This window comes from Vanessa atalanta, chromosome 13, assembly GCF_905147765.1.
Source record: "Vanessa atalanta chromosome 13, ilVanAtal1.2, whole genome shotgun sequence".
Taxonomy (NCBI): domain Eukaryota; kingdom Metazoa; phylum Arthropoda; class Insecta; order Lepidoptera; family Nymphalidae; genus Vanessa; species Vanessa atalanta.
Genome location: NC_061883.1, coordinates 11,473,758 through 11,495,360, shown reverse-complemented (window position 1 = coordinate 11,495,360; position 21,603 = coordinate 11,473,758). Strand labels below are relative to the sequence as shown.

At 31.5% G+C, this 21,603-nt stretch overlaps 4 protein-coding genes across 5 annotated transcripts in view; 2 read left to right on the top strand and 2 right to left on the bottom strand.

Moving 5' to 3' along the window:
* Positions 1–28: 28 nt before the first annotated feature.
* LOC125068098 (exosome complex component RRP40) lies at positions 29–894 on the bottom strand. Its single transcript, XM_047677106.1, has one exon. It carries the CDS (start codon positions 777–779, stop codon positions 69–71), a length of 711 nt encoding a protein of 236 aa, XP_047533062.1. The 5' UTR covers positions 780–894; the 3' UTR covers positions 29–68.
* A 310-nt stretch (positions 895–1,204) lies between these two features.
* On the top strand, positions 1,205–6,355 carry LOC125068079 (folylpolyglutamate synthase, mitochondrial-like). Its single transcript, XM_047677071.1, has 8 exons — positions 1,205–1,654; positions 2,025–2,105; positions 2,937–3,044; positions 3,459–3,638; positions 4,098–4,234; positions 4,926–5,106; positions 5,312–5,691; positions 5,900–6,355. Exons 1-8 carry the CDS (start codon positions 1,574–1,576, stop codon positions 6,267–6,269), a joined length of 1,518 nt encoding a protein of 505 aa, XP_047533027.1. The 5' UTR covers positions 1,205–1,573; the 3' UTR covers positions 6,270–6,355.
* A 562-nt stretch (positions 6,356–6,917) lies between these two features.
* LOC125068200 (probable RNA 3'-terminal phosphate cyclase-like protein) lies at positions 6,918–10,510 on the top strand. Its single transcript, XM_047677252.1, has 6 exons — positions 6,918–7,306; positions 7,427–7,612; positions 7,998–8,167; positions 8,613–8,747; positions 9,808–9,978; positions 10,295–10,510. The coding sequence occupies exons 1-6, from the start codon at positions 7,015–7,017 to the stop codon at positions 10,493–10,495; spliced, it is 1,155 nt and encodes a 384-aa protein (XP_047533208.1). The 5' UTR covers positions 6,918–7,014; the 3' UTR covers positions 10,496–10,510.
* Positions 10,511–11,657: 1,147 nt separating this feature from the next.
* The window catches only part of LOC125068115 (flocculation protein FLO11), a 93,472-nt gene continuing 83,526 nt past the window's right edge, over positions 11,658–21,603 (bottom strand). The window contains exons 21-25 of one of the 2 annotated variants that reach the window (XM_047677128.1): positions 14,085–14,261; positions 13,710–13,964; positions 12,725–13,624; positions 12,170–12,571; positions 11,658–12,080 (exon numbers count right to left, since the gene is read on the bottom strand). In XM_047677128.1, the coding sequence (XP_047533084.1) occupies positions 11,887–12,080; positions 12,170–12,571; positions 12,725–13,624; positions 13,710–13,964; positions 14,085–14,261 (1,928 nt within the window). In that variant the 3' untranslated portion in view covers positions 11,658–11,886. The remainder of the gene's footprint in view (positions 12,081–12,169; positions 12,572–12,724; positions 13,625–13,709; positions 13,965–14,084; positions 14,262–21,603) is intronic. The other variant, XM_047677129.1, reaches the window with a different exon arrangement.

Below are 21,603 nucleotides of genomic sequence, written 5' to 3'. Positions count from 1 at the left end.
AAAAATGAAATATATTAAATAGAAAAGATAAAACCTGAAATATCTTTATTAAAAATACATGAAAATGTCTATGACACATGGCCAGCCAATATGGCAGCTATATTGTTACACATGCTTCTGATTTCTTCATCATTCAAATATTCAGCTCCTAAAATAGCATTACCAACAGCTATTGTTTCTCTCATCGAGTTGGCCTTAATCCAAATTCTACCATTCATGCCTGCAGCAACTTCAAATGGCCACTCATTCTTAAGAGTCTCGAGGAGTGGGCAGTTGGGATTTAATATCTTCCTTATTAAATTCAATGAACATTTAAATACGAATCCATCAGATAGAACACCCAGTCTACCTTTCTTTCCATGTGAATCGACACATACAAGCTCTGGTTCCATATCTTTGCTAGCCACCAACATTTTTGCATATACCACATCTCCAACTTGAACCTCGGGTCGATTTTTTTTCGTTGCTCCCTCAAAAGATAAGTAGGATAAGGCAGCGGTTATGCTGCCACCGACTTCTACACGGAATATATCTCCTGCTTTTTGAACAACGACGCCTATTACGTTTTCTCCTCTGGAAGGGACATACCTCTTTTGATAACTATCTACCCAAAAAGTACCTGGATTTCGTTTCTTTAAAACACCGGGTTTAGTAATGTAAACACGATCTACCTCTTTACGTAGACCAGGTCCAATGATTACTTTTGATTTTTCGGCAACTTGCGAAATCTCCTCACAATAATCTCCCGGTAACACAACGTCTCCTATTGATATCTTCATTTTCAATTCTGCATATTCAATTTAAGTGAAATTTAATTAATTCATTCGTTTAATTCACGAGTTTTTATTCTTTCAAAGCATGTATCAGAATTTCAAAAGCATTTCTTGCTATCAATGTCAATATTTTTTGACATGTTTTCAAGTCAACTTTACACCACAGAGTATTTTAAAGTAACCTTAGTTATTAAACATTAAGTGCTTAAATATATATACAAATTTGAATTAAAAATAGTTACTGTGTAAATCTTGACTGCGTAGAATGATGGCAAGAATGCTAGCAGCATTTCCCCGTTGAATTAAAATTCCGATCCTCTGGGCAAAAAACAAACCAGCCCTCCTGTCACCAGTGGAGGTAATAAATAATCTGTTGACTTTGACAATCTGACATTATTATCTACAATCTGTCATTTTCTGACAATGACTCCACTAAAGACTGCTATTACAACTATTACATTACAATCACTTATCAGTTATCATTACGTTTCACACTTCACTAACCGATAGTGTAATTTTAAGGTTAAGTCTTGTAAGATGCAAGTTTTATGATGTCTATCATTTTACAAAATGAAAACCACAAATCAATATTATAGAAGAGCGTTGTACAAACGGGTCAGATGTCATAGCGATCCATTGATAAGTACTGGATTGTTTCCTAATAAGTCTTATAACTAAACATGACACCATTCAGTTCCACGCATCGAAAGCCGGGGTCATTTTTTGCTGGATGTGCGGAATGATTACGTGCTTACGAACAAGTAATTTCACTGGAAAACTGGTTTATATCTAGTAAACCGATGCAAAGCGTCGGGTTATGTCGTGTTTATATAGTGAATAAGATAGTTTTAAGGATGTCTTCCACTAAGTTGACGTATGAGGTAAATATCATATATTACGTTTTATTTTTGAATATTTCTTGCAAACTTCAAAATATTTAACAAAAGTTTTATCCAAGCATGTGATTATTTTTCTAATGTGAATTCAGAGAATAATGAAAAATCCCTTTCATATCTGTGTCACATTTCCAATTATAAAATTAATTTAATAAATAAAAGGAAAAATGATTAAAGTATTCCATAAAATTTGTACCAACCTTAAACAACTAAATTATTTAGTTACATAAGGTTACCTATAATTGGTCAAGCACATAGACAACTCTCCCTATTTATTGCATATTGTATAAAAAATAAATTAAATAAGCTATGAATTGCCTAACAAACTCATACAAGTTAATAACATTTATTTTAGGATGCAATTCACAAGTTGAACTTGTTACAATCAAATATAGCAACAATTAAGCAGATCCGTAAAGACATTAAGGCTGGTCAAGTAAGCAACATTTTAATTATATATATTAATTTAAATATATACATATCCTTAACAGAGGTTTTATAAATAACTCATAAAGGATACTAAGTTTCACTCTTTGTAAAGTGTCAAACTACACATTAATAGTGTCTAATAATAATATTTAATTATAGTCATACTTATTTTGGAACCTCATATACAATGTGGCTGTGACGTTAACACATTAAATCATACTCAAAATAATATATGGTGTTTTAAGACCAAACACAAAAAAACAATCAAATACATTCATTACAACAGCCTGTAACATAACCTGAGTCTAAATACTAGTCGTTCACAACTATTCATTCATAAAATATTAAGTAATGCTGGCTGAAATCAAAGGGTACTGTGGGGTGAGCGGGTACGTCCCATGCTCGTGCTGCTGTTTTTACAGGTTATTGAATTATTTTTGCAAATGGTGACTTTGTTTTAATTTCCGTTTGAATTCCTTTGTTTCATTTAATGTGATGAAGTCGGTGACACTCTGTATAGATAATTATTACATAATTTGTATGAGCAAAATAATTTATTAAGCTAAATGTGCTGTAAATTTTTGTTATTAATCTGATATTTAATGTTATACTGAGTTTTTCTTATCACATTTCCATTTACTATCACTTTAGGAGTCCAGAATTTTAAAATAAGTATAATATGGATTTAATGTTTATACATCTAAAGTATTTAAAAAAAAATGCAATATGAGCTCACTATGGGCTCAATATAATGTCAATCTTTCAACATATTATGTCAAATTAAATTTTGTTTTAGTATAATGTAAATGTAGGCAAAGTTAAATGTTGTATGTTTCAGGAAAATACAAATCTTAAAGATATGAAGAACTACCTAATGCGGACTGGTGTAACAATGCCGATATTAGATCAACTCTCTGTGATTCATGTGGCTGGGACCAAAGGAAAGGTGAATTATGGATTCATTAAATATGTTTTTGTTTATATATAAAACTTGTATGCTACATAATTGGGATAGAACTTTGTCAAAGTATATGCTAAATCCATGTTTTAATTTAGCAGCTTAATTATACTTTCATATTGAACAACAGGTCTTGGCAAAATACCAATTTGAAATAAACAATTTTAAGGATATTAACTGTGTATGACTCTCAAAATTAAATATAACGATCGAAAGTTGACAAAATACCAAAATATGAACACCATGACACTGTTATTTAGAGCAATTCGATCGCATCGCACCGCACGTCTGATACGTACGTCACTGGCTGTAGATAGGTACTGGATGCGAATGATGCCATTTTACCCCAGATCAACATCAAAGTATCAGAGGAAATTGAATATAATATCAATTAATTTTTAGGGTTCAACAAGTGCGATGTGCGAATCCATACTACGGGCGCACGGTTTCCGCACGGGGTTTTACTCGTCACCGCATTTAGTGGCCGTGCGGGAACGCATCCGTCTCGATGGGCGAATGCTTTCAAAGTCTCAATTCGCTGAATATTTCCATCAAGTTTATGATGCACTATATGAATCGAAGGTAACTTTCTAAAACTAGCTATCATCATTAAAAGGAAACTTATTTACTTTTAGCTAAGAGACTCCAACAATTGTCTACAATGTTGAAAGCGTAACATAGCTTAAAGAAAATTTAAAAAAAAATTATAGTTTTAGATTAATCGTATTACTTCACAATTTTCGTAAAAATTATTATATTTTTTTATTATCTTTGGAAGGTATTTAGTAGGTGTGTGCTATTTAAAAAAAATATATGGCATATGGTCCAAGCCATAAGGGAGAGGGGAGCATAATATACCCATAAAATTATATTATAATAAAAAATTCCATTCTTCTCGATTTCCTAGACAAAATTATTTGTGTATGTATTGTGTTTACGCACAGCCTCACTTTAATAAAACTTGTCAATTCTCCATCGACATCAAATAATTACCACAAAAACATTTTCATATTATTTAACTTTATTTTTTTTTATTTTTAGACAGTCGAAGGGGACATGCCGAAGTATTTTTCCTTCTTAACGGTCTTAGCATTCAATGTGTTTCTTAAAGAAAAGGTCGATGTAGCCATTATTGAGGTGGGAATTGGAGGCATTGTAGATTATACTAATATTTTAAGGTACAATTACACAAAAGTGTGTTTTTTAAACGTTTCCTTTACTAATAATACGACAATACAACAGAGTTTTTAATCTATCTGACAGTCGAGGTTTAGTGATTTCATTATGATAAATTTGAGACCAAAAATAATCTATCAATAATCGAAGGAAGTGGAAGTATACACTTATATTGTTTATGATCCGAGTTATGATAGATTAATAATAAATGACCGAAAACCTTCGACCGCTTCGTTCCTTCTATAAATAAATGGTCAGATTCCGATAGCTGAAAATGCGAATTTTAAAACCTTACTGTGTTCATATTAACTGTACCTATATTCCAATCGAGCGTTAGGCGTTTAAGGAAAACATTGGGAGAAATTGTATGTGTAGTATTCTGATGTAATATGCCGAATCTTCTTATTAATAAATAACGAGAGAAGAGCCTTAAAATAGTAGCAGGTTATGCTTCGATCACGCTGTTAAAAGTAGACTAAAGTCATATAAAACCAACATAAGCTGTTAAAGATAATGTTGCCATAGTGAAAAAAAACTTAAATCAATCAAATAAATATCAAAATATATCAGAAAAAATAATTGTGGCTATTCAATATAATTCTGTCTTTTTTTTTTTATTTATATATATATTTTTACCAATTTTAATACCATGATAGCAATACTGATTGTGATATTTTAAAAATGTGCTTTTAGGAAAGTTCCAGTAGTGGGTATCACGTCTTTGGGTCTTGATCACACATCAATATTGGGTAATACGTTGCCAGAAATAGCAGCAGCTAAGGCGGGTATTATGAAACCGGACTGCGAAGCGTACACCGTGCAGCAACCGCCGGAGGCTATGGCTGTGCTTCGATCGGTCGCATCTAATGTCCGGGTATCTATAAATTATATAATCATAGAGCCTTATCTTGGAATAGACTATGAATAATTGTTTGAATTAGTAGAAAAAATATAAATTAAACTAAATTAATATCGAAAAGCGCCTTTTTATAATTATATGCATTTCTGTATAACATCATAGAAAAATATCAATAAATAATAGAATCGTTTAAAAACTTAATTTATGGTCCATTTTTCAGTGCTGTTTAACCACAATTCCCGAATTTCACACATACAAATTTCAAAACGGCTATAAGATTTCTATAGAACTAGAAGCTTACAGAATCAATGCGTCTCTTGCCATACAACTGTCACACGCTTGGATGCGTAAGGCGAGACATACCATAAACAATATAAATAATCAAGAGTACAGTGATATGACAAATAATTATACCGACAATGACAATAAATGTATATTAGTAGACACATTGACCAAAGAAACTGTCATCGGTTTGAAAGAATGCAACTGGCCAGGAAGATACCAAGTAATAAAAACCGATCATGCCAAATTCTTCCTAGATGGAGCTCATACAAAAGAATCTATGGCCATATGTGTAAAGTGGTTTGAAGAAAATAACAGGTTAGCAAAAATTAATTTCTGCATATTACTAGCTCGATATGAAATTAAATTTTTATTTATATAATAAAGTGGAGTAAATATTTATCTTTAATAATTAATTTTACAAGATAACGAAATTCATACTTCGTTAACAGCCAAGCCTTTAAAAAAGGAACCCCCCCCCTCTTAAATTTATATAGAATTTTTACTAAAATGATTTGTTTTTCAGGGATCACACGAAAGTATTGATATTCAGTGCAACTGGTGATCGAGATGCGACGGTTCTTCTGAAACCTCTAGCTGATATCGATTTTCAAGATGTATATTTTGTTATTCCAAAAGCACATAAAGAAGTAACGGACAAAAATGATAATTATTCAATGTTAGAACAAAGAGAATTATTATTAAAATGTGACAACCATGCCATGACATGGAAGCTATTGAATAAGAGGTCAAAAGTCACCATACAAGAGTGTGTGTCTGATGTTCTTCAATGTATTCATAAGAAATCTAATGTTTCAGTCTTAATAACTGGTTCATTACATTTAGTTGGAGCTGCTCTCTCGATTATAGATCCGAATCTCAGTGAAGATGTATAACATATTCAAAATAAAAATCATGTGATATCTATCGAATTTTTGTTTTTTAACAAAAGAAGTAAAATAAATTGTTTTTAAATTTTGAATTAATTTGTTTTTTTTTTTGTATTGATTAGTGGTACTACAACCTCCTTTAATTTTAAGTAAGAATTAAATTGTACAAAGAGAATATCACCGATGTTCCATTTTTATAAAAAAATATATTTAAGTGTACTTAGCACTTAAATATTTTTTTTATATAAATAAAAATTGTCAATGGACAAAAAAGGTTATGATTTTTAAGACCCCATTGGGCTAATATAGCCCTGATGTTTCCCTCATAAAACTTTGGTCATACCCTCCTAATGTCCTGGTATCATTTCATTCTTTATAAAAAAAATGGGCTAATAGGCACAAACTGTGTAAAATTATTTTATATCGATTCCTAAGAGCACTTTGAGTTCATGCGTAAAAATAGAAACAAGACACGAATATTTAAAACATGAATTAAAAATACATTAAAGTTTTATAAATGAGGCTGAAGTTGAAGTTTTTATAGCAAGCTAGAAATATTCTAAATAAGCTAAATTTTCTACACGATAACCTAGTAAAAATAGCTTGGCAAATGGCAACACTAGCAATGTTTTGACATTTATATTTCCACACGTGTTTGAGGTATGATTTAATGTTTACCTTTTCAAATGATACTTTTCTATGCAAGATTTAAACAATTTTGGATTTATCAAATTGTAAGTTATATATAAAAATGCCTGCTATATTACATAATGACGTACTATTGTACAAAGGAAGTAATCTGTTCCGACAAAGGCTTTTATTATCAACTTTGAGTGGACGAGCCATAAAAATTGAAGAAATTCGAAGCACCCATGACGACCCTGGCCTAAGAGAGTACGAAGTAAATCTAATTCGATTATTAGACAAAATTACAAATGGTTCACGGGTTGAATTGAGTGAAACAGGAACCTCCTTGTATTTTCAACCTGGAATTTTGATCGGCGGTCTAATTAATCATAGTTGTTGTACCCAAAGAGGAATAGGTAAGGTTTTATTTTTTATTTTAAATTATTAAATATCTGTTTTGGTATATTGCTCAACAAAGAAATGTTATTGATCGTATAAGATTGCTCGTATACTAAATGATAAAAATATATTTTTAGGTTATTATTTAGAAGTTCTGTTAGCATTAGGTCCATTTTGTAAAGAACCGTTAAATGCAGTGCTCCAAGGAGTCACTCATCATGACCTGGATGTGTCTGTAGACAAGATTAAATCAGCTGCACTACCCATTCTATTGAAATTTATCCTTGTCGATGATGGTTTAGAGCTTAAAGTAGTAAGAAGAGGTAAGTTATGTTGATTGTTAATATTAAATTTCCACAGTTACACAGTTAACTTACATGTAATCAGTCTCACTCATGTTACTGATTATCAAATGAAATATTTTTTCAATTGATCAATTAATCAATTGCTTTTATATAAAATAGATTTGAAACTTCCTAAGCTTGAAACAAATCCATTACATATATATCTTACTATTATATTATTAATATTTACTTGAAGAAATAAATAGTAACTAGAAAATCATGTCCAAAATTACAATACTGGAGGAATTTTCCTTATTCTTTTACTACTCTCCTGTACATTTTAATAGCACACTTGTAAGAATTTGTTTTGCTGTTATTGCTTTATATATCCCAATTTTTAAATAAACATTAATTATTATCATAGGTGCACCGCCTCTTGGTGGTGGTGAGATAGTATTCAAGTGTCCTGTTAGGCGACACTTGCGCCCTCTGCAGTGGAGCAAATGGGGGCTGGTGAAAAGGATTCGTGGTGTGGTGTATGCCCTTAGAGTGTCACCTACCATGGCTAATAGAGTTGTAGAAACAGCTAAAGGGGTTGGTTATTTTTTTGTTGTTTATTTACATTAACATTATTTTTTACATTATCTATTGATTAACTAGTTTTTACTTTTAAAAAATATGTAAGCTTTTAAAATGTACATATATATTTATTTTTCTCATATAAATTTCAATTATAATGTGCATATTAACTGGTTCCTTGTCCTAATACAATAGTTTAACAATATATACTTGAATATCAATATAATATAAAGTTATTAGAAGATTAATATTTATATAGTAAAAATATCAATCAATGATCATAGATCTTTTTAAAAAGAAATGAATGAAAACTATAACTGTTGTCTATTTGTTCCTTGTCTTTTTTTATAATCATTTTAAATAAATTGTTTCCAAAATTGTGGTAACCTTATTAGTACAATGATGATAGTATGTGTGCATAAGAGTGTTCACCAATAAAGTATGTATGCATCGTTTTCAGGTGATGTTAAACTTCCTACCAGATGTTTACATTAATACAGATCAATGCCGTGGTCCTAATGCTGGGAAAAGTCCTGCATTTGGAATAAGTCTTCTAGCCGAAACTAATGACAAAACTTTTTATTGTGCCGAAGCTGTAAGTCAAATCTTATTAATATACCATTTAAATTACATTAAATAAAAACTAAATTTATTTGTTTAGTCTTAAATTCAATTTCTAGTATATATAAATAACCTTGATTTCTAATTTAAAGGTATTTGGTAATCAAAGAGTATAACAATTTTTCTTTGTTGTGATAAAAATGGGTGTTCCATTAGGTTAAATTTTAGGTCCTTATCATTTTCTAGTATATATAAACGATCTTGATGTCTAAGTTTGAATTATTTGTAATATTGTGTTGTTCAGTAACAATCTCAATGTAACATTAAATTCTAAACTACAGTGGAATCCTCATTTTTCGTCCCTAACGTAACATAGTAACGTAGTAAGACTCAGTTCCGCAACATAAGCGGTTAGAAAAGTTACACAACTAATTGATATTGATACCACTGGTCGAGTATATATTGGTTATTTTAATAGTATTAAGTCTTATGGCATATTACTGAGGGGGAACACTACAGATATTGAATCTGTTTTAATTTTACAAATGAGAGCTGTCTGATTGAGGTAGAATTTTAAAGCTTTAGACTTCCTTCGGGATGTTTTTAACAAAGTAAGAAGGCTTGCAGTTGCGTCATAATATACATACAACGATGTTGTGTATATTCACAGAAACATTGATAATTTTTATAGAATCTATGATAATCATTGTATGGACACGAGACATAAAGATAAACTTATAACACCTAGTTTTCGACGCCGCAAAGTCAATAAATCCTTCTTGGGGCAAGATATTCGTTTTTGAAATAAAATTCCGCAGTATTTTTTAATTTTGCCCATTAATAAATACAAATGACTTGTACAAAAACAAACAGCATATTATCCAACACGAGATTATAAAACAGCGTGGTGCTAAAACTTCTTGACTTTCGGGCAGTATATATTATATAATTTTAATTGTATTTAACTGACGTAACTTAGTATTTCAAATGTTGGAAAAGAGTAACTACAGATTTTCTGGTTGGTTCTTCTCAGTAGTGAAAGTGGTGAAAGAAACTAATCTAAATCTAAAGGCAGTAAATATAATCTATTACAGAAATCTGTAGAAGCAGGTACGGGCGACGCAACGCTACCAGAAGATTTAGGTCGAGAGTGTGCCCTTAAGCTGCTGGACGAGATCCATCGTGGTGGCGCGGTCGATTCAGCGTTTCAATGGATCCTGGCACTGTGGATGGCGCTCGGACAAAAAGATGTTAGCGAGTGCATTGTAAGTATTTCACTAAATTGAACATACAACAACTACTAAATAGAGCGGTAGACCTGGTCATTAAATTGCTATTGAATTTTGTGTTCAAAGAATGTAACATTTTAAATTTTCTCTTGTCTTGTCGGATATTTTTGTCCCATCAGGTTATGGGAGTAAGGAATAGAGTTATTATTGTTCTGGTGTTCGAATACTATAACATGTTTTGCGGTTGGTTACTCTCTTGAGAATAAATGCGGTTGGTCCTTGAAATTGACACACAACATTGGGTTTGGTTCAGTTTGGTTCATTAATACTATTATTTTGTTTTTATTAATAGGTGGGTCCTCTCTCAGACTACACGATCAAATTTCTCCAGCACCTTAAAGAGTTTTTTGGAGTAATGTTCAAGTTAGAAGTCCTGAGATCTGATGACGATGAAATGAGCTCAGACGACGAGGAAAAGACATCTTCAGCTCAGAAAGTAAAAATGACCTGCATTGGTATTGGTTATGTAAATATTAGCAAGAGAACTTTATAAATGACTATATACTCTCAACTGTGGTTTTATTTTATTAAACGTTTTATATATCATTGGTATCTGTATTTATTATTAATTATTCAAATAATACTCATTATCCAAGGACTTTTTACAAGTAATAGAAAACTTCTTTAATATATAGTCAATAGGCGGACTCAAAAATGAGCCACTTGGGTAAGTGGTCACCACGGAGTACACCCACTTACCCTTACATTGGCGCTATAAAAAATATAATATAATAAAAAATATATATATAATATTGGAGTCGAGATGGCCCAGTGCGGCCATCTCCATCCATCCATCGATGGCCAGAACGCGTGCATCTTAAACGATGATTTCGGGTTCAAACCCAGGCAGGCACCACTGAAATTTCATGTGCTCAATTTGTGTTTATAATTCATCTCGTGCTCGGCGGTGAAGGAAAACATCGTGAGGAAACCTGCATGTGTCTAATTTCAACGAAATTCTGCCACATGTGTATTCCGCCAACCCGCATTGGAGCAGCGTGGTGGAATATGCTCCAAACCTTCTCCTCAAAGGAGAGGAGGCCTTTATCCCAGCAGTGGGACATTTACAGGCTGCTAATGCTAAAAAAAAAAAAAAATATATAATATTGCATACATTACTAATGCATCACGTAGTGAGTCGATTGGAGTTGACGTATGAGTTGGTATATTAACCCACATGGACTAGCTCAAAGCTCTATCATCTAGAAAGACAAGACGATCATGATCCAAATTATTTTATTTCTTATATTAATACTTAAGTTTTAATAAAAGACAATTTATTTTGTATTTTTTATTTTTATAAATTCTAATCACATAATATAACTTAATGCTAATTTTATTGTAAAATAATTAAGGCACATTTTGGAGTTATATTTCCTATACATTTTTAAAATAATGTCATAGACAATAATTAGAAAATTTGAGTGATGAATGATATTCTAAGAAAAAATACGCCTAAGTTTATGATTTTTTTTTCTATATAAAAGTACAAAAGTGGCAGTGATTGAATTAAAATAGACGTTGAATATACAAAAATAGATAATATAAATTTATACTATATAAATTATAAATAAATACAACAGCCAATAAAAAAGAAAATACAAATAATTAGACCTATTTTTGTATATCCAACAAATTAAGTGAGTATTAACTGAGGATTCTTATAAGTAGGTATAGGATTTTGTAAAAATTGATTTACAAAAATAGTTATATACATAAGTACATTCGAACATTATGTCTAATACGCTGTGACGTTATATTCTTCTTATTTTGTTCACTCAAATTAATACTTTTATTGAGTGTTTTTGGACTGAAGAGCGCATATAAAACATTTATTTCAAATTGTTTTAGTTCATCACAGTGACGTATTAGTCTAAATCAATTTCATGTATCTTTTTCGAAACATCCTAAGCCTGCAGACCAATTACATATTCCCCCTACAGGATCAAAAGATAATCCCTTTGGGCAAATGTACTCCCATCCAATAATAGCACCACTCTCCATTCGAGCACACGATATGAATTTCTTACAAGAAGAGGGATGAGGGAAATTACCTATATCTAAACATTCGATGTTACCTGTTGGAAAATAAATATTGATTAGAAAAAAATATGCTTAATTGTTAGTTTAATTTAGCAAATAAAGTATTAATGTTATTGAAACCAACCTTTTGCATGAAGGATCACTTTCGTGCCTTCTTCGTATTTATCGGCTACTTCTTCTTGGCTAGCATCGTAATAATCATAATCTGTAATAGGTCTAGGTCTATTTGGCTTCTGAACTGTTTGCACGGGATTCTTTTGAACTGGCGTTTTTTGAACGAATTTCTTCTGAACAGGTTCCTTTTGGATTGTTTCTTGTTGCACTGTATTCTTCTGTAGCTGGTTCTTTCGTATCGCTATTTTCTCGAAAGGTTTTCTGGTAGTTCTTCGTGGTTTTTGAGTGGTTTGTGGAAGGACGGAGGTAGGTGACTGGGTGGTGGAAATTCTTCGGAATATCGTTTTCCTCCTTGGTGGTTTTCTAGTAGATGTCTGTGGTGTCGTCACAGGTGACAGATATTGGTATTCATCTAAAACATAAAATGTAATATTTAATTTATTATATTACCAGTACATATGTATAAGTTGTATTAACAATTTTTTGCAAAATATTACGATATTTATCTACGATTATAAGTAACGAGATTTTCATATAGTTTTATTAACAAGTGATATTGCCTTACCATCATAAGCTTTTGTCACTGGTGACTCCAAAAGGTATTCCCTGGTGAAATACGAAGGCTCTTGCAAGCCCTGGCCACCAGTCGAGTACCCAAAGACAACTGGTACCGGAATCTTCTCGCTAGATCCTTCGTATCTAGCAGTAGATGGACCTCTCAAATTCGAACCCTGATACCTCACTGTCGACTTGCCCTCTTCCACTTCATCTATATTTACTAAATTGGGGGAAAAGCCTGAGGGTCTAGATACTTTGCTCGTGAAAGCTGTAGGGTAAGTCGGTGACACGTCGCGATTGGAAGCAGTATATTGCAAAGTTGATTCTCGTAAATTCAATGATACTCCAGCGGTCGTTGGGTTTAGTATATTAGTCGTTAACCCAGGTTTTGATACTCTAGATTCGTAATTGTTAGTTGTGTAAATTGAGGGATTTATTTCATTTTGGATATTCGTGTATCTGGCTGTCGATTCGCCAGAGCCTTCTGAACCTATCCTGAGCGTTACACCAGGTATGGTTGGGTTTGCTTTATTCGTCGAATCTATTGGCCTTGAATTTCTGCTCGTGTATGCTCCTGTTGTGGTATAGGTGGGTAATCTGGTGTCAGATGATGATCGAGTTGAGGAAGGCGTATCAGGTTCAGTTAGATGAGAGGTATAACTGTTGGTAGATGTTTCGATGGTCCTTTGTTTTGAAGTATAAGCTGGTGTTCGTGAGTATTCTGGTAAATAAGTCTGACCTTTCGTAAAGTCTTCAGTGTACTCTGGACTAGTGAATTTATAGTCTACTATTGTCTGAGGTGTTTTCCTTGTTGGATTAGGTTCGTCGTCATAATCCGGTATAATTGGTATCGGTGCTGCTAAGAGTTGGTGAGCGGCTAATGCCACAGCTGTTTCAGCGCTTATATCTGTGAATTAAGAGTTTATGATTATTATTTAAGAGTTTATAATAAGAGTTAAGTATTCTGTTATTTGCGTTCTGTATAAAGTTACCTTCGAGTGTGGTTCTGCCTTCAGTAGTGATGTCTATATCTTCTGCGCTACCCCTCAATTTAAGGATTTCGTCCAACTGATTTTGCTTGAAACTAGAACTGTATTTCTTACTTTGTCGCTTTTTCTCATCTTCATTTGTTGCTGACGGGCTCTGGTCTTGGTCACTCTTCAGTTGAATTAGAGGACGTCTTCGTTGCGCGCTGGTTGTTGTTCTTGGTAATGAGTTGGATTTAAGCGACGGATCCTCTATTGCGTCTGGGGAAATATTCTTGATTAAATATATCATATAAATTTGTTTAATTCTTATAAATAAAATAAATATTAGTTGAATCCTGTGAACAAATAAATGCTTTTTTTATGTTCGGTCTATCATACCTATATCTCCAATATCCTGTAATGACTCCTCGCTCTCTATGAACGCGGTGGTAGTTCTAGGTGTAGTAGTGGTGGAAGTGGTCGAAGAAATAGGGCGGCGGCGACTCGCAACTCGGAACGGCCGGCGTGATAGCGCTACCGGTGTCAGCGTTGTGGTGGAAGGTTTGGGGGACGTTGCTGAGAAATAAAGTTAGTTAATATACATATACATTTCATTACATAGGTTAAATAACTGGTAATAAATATTAGGTATTGGTCTTACGATTTATTATATAGCCAGACAGACATTACAAAATCGGAATTACATTTTGTTAAAGTGAATCTTGAAGCAATGAAATTGAAAGTCTTCGGAAAGACCGAATTCACAGTATTGTTCTGAGCTCGCAGACCGATAAATGGCCGGATGCGAGTCTCTATACGTAGAATGCAAGTATCTCTCTATACTGGTAACTGGCGTCAGTTAAGGAAAGGTTAAATGGGTTTCTTTCAAACAATCGAGAGGAGAACAATGGATGTGAGGTGTTAAGACGTCCCTTATTGTTGGACCTCATTTTGGCGGATTACCGGTCTGAAATATAAGTAATAGTATTTGTCTCACTGCTATGCTTAAGCCGTGGCTTAGGTAAGCGTAGTAACTCGAAATAAGTCGTGACTTATTTCGAGTTGGAATATATGCCATCACGTTGTTACATTGCGACAAATTTAGATTTCATTAAATGCTTTTCTTTACGCCAAGGATGAGTTTAATAGTAAAAATAAACATAGCACATTTAGAGTTTGCCCTTGCATAGAAGTTACAATAAATTAAGATTTAACATTTCTAACCACCATTACGGTTTTTTACAATAAATATGTATTCGTTTAAAAAACTTTGTATTATTTTAGCATTTAATTCAACCTGCGTGTTTTTTTTAAATTAATGAATACATATCAAGAGATGATTTAATAATTGAAAATCCTCATACTTTTGCCCGTGCAAATAAAATGGTTATAGAAATCAAGTCCGTATTAGGTACGAGTACGATGATGCAAGAAAAGTTCGATATAATTGTAGACTGATTAATTTGCTCCCATTTCTTTTGCCGATACATTTCACAATGACAACGTATCGGGCATATAAAATGCTGCTTTCAAGACAACATTTTACACACAATCCGGGTTTACAAAACTTGTTTTAAGACAAGTTAACTGCATGAAAAATAAAGATGTAAATGTCCCTCTGATGATGATGATGATGAAGTTCTCCTCTTCGAAACAGTTTATTGCTAAATTTGGAAGTTTTTCTGTCACGCTGCTAAATATATATTGGCGTTGTTGGTGGCGAGACGAATTATGAGGTGCTTGCGTGGATTTGAACCGGCAATATACACTAAATGCTTACATATTCTAACTACTGGTCTATCTCATCATTCATTTAATGAAATATAAGTTAAAAATGTTGACAAAAAATACAAATTCCAATAAAACTCTGAGAAAATAAAATGCCATCCTATTAAAAAATTTATTCTGTATTATTTCATCCTTAGATATTATTTCTTCAAATTTACAGGCCAACTACGGGGAAGTCCCGAATAAAATAATAATTTTCCTAATCGGTTCATAAATGACGGACACGAACTCAACAACAACGACGACAAAAAATAAAACCACAGTGAGAACAAACTAATCGACTTTAAATAAGTACTTCTAGTGCTAAAGATTATAAAGACTATAAATAAAAATATTGAGAAAACGTTAAGGAAGAATTATTTTCACTAAACATAAATACTTCCTCAAAACATTACATAATATCAAGTTAAATAACTGAGCGTGCGAACTTTAACAAATTTGACTTCGGTAACATTCATTGTCGTCTAAATAATTAGAATAAGATACGTATTTTAGTTAAGATAACTGTTAAATAATCACGTTTCACGTTTTTAGTAAATCATGCGATAACAATGATTCGAGCGTCGTTTTAGCTCCGATGTTACACAAGAGAAAATTAGCAGTGAAAATGAAACTGTCACAAGAGCGTGGGACACGTGCAATAATAGGGCTAATGTTGTTGCAAAAGGGGTCATTTTCCCACGACACTAATTTGGCATGTAAAAGCATATATGACGAGTACTTAAGGAATAAATAAAAAGGTAAGGAACGTCACTTGTTTCACCAGACATACATAAAGAATATACCTATAGTTTATAATCCGAATTAGTAAGAATAGTTACCGACTAACCGAGAAACCCGCGAAACTGTTGACCGAGAAACTTGCCAGTTTTAAGTAGAAACTGCATATTCAATTAATAATATTATGAATGTGTCAAACTAGTTAAAAAGTAGTAAATTGTCTATGGGATCTTTCTATATATCTTCAATTAGTCGCCAGATGGATATGTACGCCGGTATTAAACATAGATCTTATAGTAAATTAATGCGTAAAGAGACACAAAAATAAAGGCTTATTATGATAGCAATACAAATAATAGATGTACAATGTCGATTCTAATAAAAAATCGAAGTATTTGTGAGTTAATTTTGATTTTTGATTTTGTTGACAGATACTTTTAAAAACGGAATAATAAAGGTCAACTTGGACGACGATTAAAAAGTTGTATGATAATTTTTCCGATCAACAGCAAATAAATTTTATTGAACTAATTTATAATTCCTTTTCTTATATATTGATATGTATCGTCTCCTCGTTAAATTATTTATCGGCGCCCATTAACGGATATAATCTAATTTGTATTTTTTTGCTGTCGTTACTTTTATGTTAATCGACTCACGCACACTGATACATCTTGTAAGTACGAACTTCACTCAACTAATGCACGCCGAGAAATTTACTGTGGATGAGCGCGCCATCGTGAGTTCATAGATCTATACGATATATCACAAAGGGTAAATTAGTTATTAATTTTATTAAGTCAGCCTATTATTTGATCTCGTTAAAGGTTAACAAGTTACAATAGAGAGATTCATCGCAAGTTAACGATAACATCAGAATCTTACGAAGATTAGAGAAGCGAAGTTTAACGTAATACTTAGATTAAAACACGTGTGAACAGCTAATTGATTTCAGATTAGAAAGAGAGAAAATTATATAAGATTACTAGGGGAACCGGCTTTTTATAAAACACAAACTTCCAACACCCGTTTTACTCCCTTATGGGTAGAGTTTCGTAAAATCCGTTATCCGGATGTCTACACACTATAGGAACCTACGTCCCAAATTTCAAGTGTGTAGGTGTTATAGTTTCTGAGATTAAATGATTAGTCAGTGAATGGTATTTCGCTTTTATATACATAATAATATAGATAACAAAGTACCTTATGTTATTACAGATAGTAAAATAAAATATTTGAAAAATAGAAATCAATGTAAAATTACTTTAAAATCATAAAGATTATCGTGTTAGTTTTTTTAAACATAAGCTTTATGTTCCACAGGCGGGGAGAGTTTAATTCACAGGACTGTTCTGCGCGATAATTTTAATGTCATCATCTTGTATTAAATATATCCGACAAATTCATTTTTTACGAGTGTTTTCATAATATAACATTTAATTTGAATTATTTTGTACATACTAAATTGATTTCTAAGTCAATTATAATAAAATCTACATTAAAAGTACTTAACTCTAAACGCGTTTGATTAATTAACCAACTTCATATTATCTAAAGCAATAAATTCCTTTAAATATACAATAATCAATGATTATCTAACATGCTATAACGTAACTACGTGCAAGAAAGTCTGTACACTTGACCGGTTGCTTTCACTACATCTCGGAGACGAGGACGGCGACTAGTCGTGAAGCTCAGTTTCACCCGCTTTTTATGGCAACTTGTCAAGTTAGCGAGTTGATTTTATTAACCTGTTAGTATCGATAGATATATACATATATTATTACAATTTTTTTTATTTTTTTAAGTATTGCCAGTAAAATATTAATTAAGAAATCAAATGTCTTCTCAACTGACACATCTCAAAACAAATGATGTCTGTTAAATACTAATAAAAAAACCAATGATACTCTTTTACAATTTAATTTTAATATTTTATATAGTAATAGTAACTTATCAGAACGTAAAATCATTAATATAAATAATTGGACAGCTACGTAATAATTTTTTAGCAATAATAAATAATGATACCTAACTAATAGATATAATAATAGGCTTTGTATTGTAAATAGCACCTATTAGATAACTTAAAAAAATTAGTATAAATGTGCATTTCTATGTAATATAAACGAAGGAAAACAGTAACCGTGATAAGCAGATGTTTATATTATAATATTATATACAAAACCTTCTTTGAGTCCTCTGATATAAGTTTTATGTATATAGGTGTATTAATATTTACGGTTCAAGCGTACACAAAAATACATCTTCTTATTTATTAGTATATATATAAAAGTACATAAATACTATACATCTGAATCCGTTTGTGTTTTTTTTTGTTAGATTTTTTTTAAGTCCCGTCTAAATAGTTTGATAATAATATCCTCCAGTCCCCGATTTTGCTTAGGGTTGCCATTCTCAATGCAGTTTATCCAACTGCACAGGAGTTAGTGCAAAAATTATGCACAAATATAAAAACTAAAGTCGAAATACACAAATACTTTTCAAGCATCTATTTACAAGATTATTTTATTTAATTTATCATCGGTCGGAATGTAAATTTAACATTCTAAAAGAGGTATTATAGTGTCGAGAGTATTATGACTGTTATGTAGCTGTATAAATCGTTGATCCTAAAAAGCCGAGGTGAATTTCTTTGGACTAGAAAGTTCTCACCGAAAATATCAAGATGAGCGTATTATATAATTACATATCTTGCCCGACTCCTGACACGAAGCATCAGAGATTGCTTTGTGATCGATAAACTCTTTTTATTATACTCTTTTTAGTTCACGGAATCAAGATAGTTTGCGTACATTGTATAAAAAAAATTAATGTAGATCAATTAAAGAAGAAAGAGACGTCAAATATTTTTGAAAATTGTCCGACTTTGTTTTCAATTTTTTTTTTCAATGCTAGTGTATTGTGATTTTTGTGATTGAAATAATGATATAATTGTATTTTTTTTCTATGAGTGTTAAGACTCGTACACTTTTGGCTTTCCAATTTTTAATTTGAGTATCACTTTTCTTATTTATATACATCTCTATATCTCCTTTTAAAAAATTAAATACTTATTTAAATAGTTTATTCAGCACAAAAATAAAGGCTTATTAGTCTAGCCGTAGACCTTAATTTTAATATAGTTTATATTCCTATAATAATAATACAAATAAGTATGAAATGATCACAGTCAACATTATTACATACACAACATCACCTAAATAAATTAAATAAATCTACAGTTCATCTGTGTTTTCTGATTGTGTTATTTAATATTTACTAATTGTTTTCGTTTCATATTTTTAAATACAAAACAATATACGAGAGAAAATTCGCGTCTATTTTGTACTAATGTGCATTTTTATGAGGCGTGTTATTTGAATTTGAAATGTAGAGAACGCTTCGTTTAACAGCTGCATAAATAGTTGACTGATGATGTTTGTATCATTAATATATCTTCCAACTTTGCTGGCGCAGAACAAATAAACATATAAAGAATGTTTACTAACTACATTGTTTTCTTTAAGTAAAATTATTTTACGCTTTAATGCTAGAATTGCACTCAGCAATTGAAATACACATTTCTTTTGAATAATATCTGCTTACTATAAGTATTTGAAACGGGATATTTAGCATGTTTTTTATTTTTATTTGGTGGAACTCATTATCTACGTGTACATATTCTCGTGAACAAGACATTCGTAGATAATGTAGAAATATCGAAAAATAAAAAAACATGGTAAATATCCCGTTTCAAATACTTACAGTAATAAAAATAACCATATATATTATAATAATTTAAAATCTAATATCTGCTTAATTTGGTTTGTAACAATTATTCCAAAAGCAATCTTATTACATATTATGTGTTACAGAACAACCAATATCTCAGATTGGATTTATTAAAACATTTTCTTCTAAGTGTTTGCATATATATTTAAAATACATATATAGTTAAATAAGTTGTTAAATGCTTACGAAAATATGTCGGACTATTAAAATGACAACACTCTATTGTAGATGTTATCTTTATAATAAACGTAAGCTCCTCATTCCGTTTCATAGAAAGGTTAAACAATTTCTTCATGCCAGAGTTATTTATTTGTTTGTTACTATCTCAGCAATGTTTAATTTTATTATTAAGTAACTAATAAATAGTTACAGTGTAAGATATATCACTATATATTTCATATTTTTTTTCTTGTTCTAAATCCATAGAGCAATATTAAGTGAAAATTTAAATTTAGAAAAAAAATGTTATGCGAATTATTCATTAAGTCGTTTAGATTTGTTTTTATAGTTTTTAAATGTTTAGAACTTTTTTTTAAATAAATAATGGGAAGTTATTTAACGATACGAAAAGGCCTCAACTAAATTTAAGAACTCGCAAAAACGAAGGTGTTGTTGTACGACGAACCAGAAATGTAGAGTGGAATGTATTATTGCGAATTTCGAATTGTTTACAATGTTTCCAAATTAACACAGTTTGGCTAAATATGTAACTAAGTATATAAAATTTTAGCTATAATCATTCATCAAAGAATCTTCAAGGTTAGTTTTAAGAACTTGACTCTGCCTTTCCAAAACTGAGAAGCGTTTCGAAAGGCGAATGATGATAATTGATAACATCATTGCTGTAACAAGGTATATTGAACTTTATTACATTTAAATAAATATTAAATTTAAATGATCAGGTCCAGTGTTTATTATTATCTGTTTTTGAATTTATTTGTGTATATATGTCGTTATATTACAAATTATTTCGACCATGGCAGGGCACGTATGTTATTATATAAACACACAGAACCTAAATAACATATATGAGATCTGATTGAAAAACATTTATAAATAATGCCCAACCCGAATATTATGCAAATTAAACATGTCTAGGCAAGACACCCCATTGGGTCCTTCAACTGTCATTTTTGTTATTTTTTGCAATGTCTTTATGTTCTACATAAGAAGAAAGAAATAAAGAAATATTGGACACATCTGACGTCACATCACATCACATCTAAATCCCAATGTAAGTAGCTAAAGCACTTGTGTTATGGAAAATCATATGCACTTTTTCTACATCGACTCGGCCGGGAATCGAGCCCGGGGCCTCGGAGTGGCGGACCCATGAAACACTACTCGACCACGTTGGTCGCCCAAATTAAACTTACTCTATCAAAAGGAAACTTTAATTCTCCCAACGGTAATAACTTACGAACTATTAATTGGATCTATACTACGCAACCTGCGCAATCGTACAGATTTAGAGATTACCAATTTTTAGTAAGGCGCTGTTCAAAGGAACGCTGCTAAAATCCTTACATGTCATAATAAAATCATAATATATTATGACAGATTGTAGATTTTCAAAATATATATGAACATTTTGAAGATAACCTAATGGGATGTC

Excerpts from the sequence above, each read along its gene's own strand:
- LOC125068098 (XM_047677106.1), bottom strand. The coding sequence starts at position 779 with ATGAAGATATCAATAGGAGACGTTGTGTTACCGGGAGATTATTGTGAG.
- LOC125068079 (XM_047677071.1), top strand. The coding sequence starts at position 1,574 with ATGCAAAGCGTCGGGTTATGTCGTGTTTATATAGTGAATAAGATAGTT. Across the intron at positions 3,639-4,097 it reads ATGCACTATATGAATCGAAG|ACAGTCGAAGGGGACATGCC; the intron begins GTAACTTTCTAA and ends TTTTATTTTTAG. Across the intron at positions 4,235-4,925 it reads GATTATACTAATATTTTAAG|GAAAGTTCCAGTAGTGGGTA; the intron begins GTACAATTACAC and ends ATGTGCTTTTAG.
- LOC125068200 (XM_047677252.1), top strand. The coding sequence starts at position 7,015 with ATGCCTGCTATATTACATAATGACGTACTATTGTACAAAGGAAGTAAT. Across the intron at positions 7,613-7,997 it reads GCTTAAAGTAGTAAGAAGAG|GTGCACCGCCTCTTGGTGGT; the intron begins GTAAGTTATGTT and ends TTATTATCATAG. Across the intron at positions 8,748-9,807 it reads CTTTTTATTGTGCCGAAGCT|AAATCTGTAGAAGCAGGTAC; the intron begins GTAAGTCAAATC and ends AATCTATTACAG.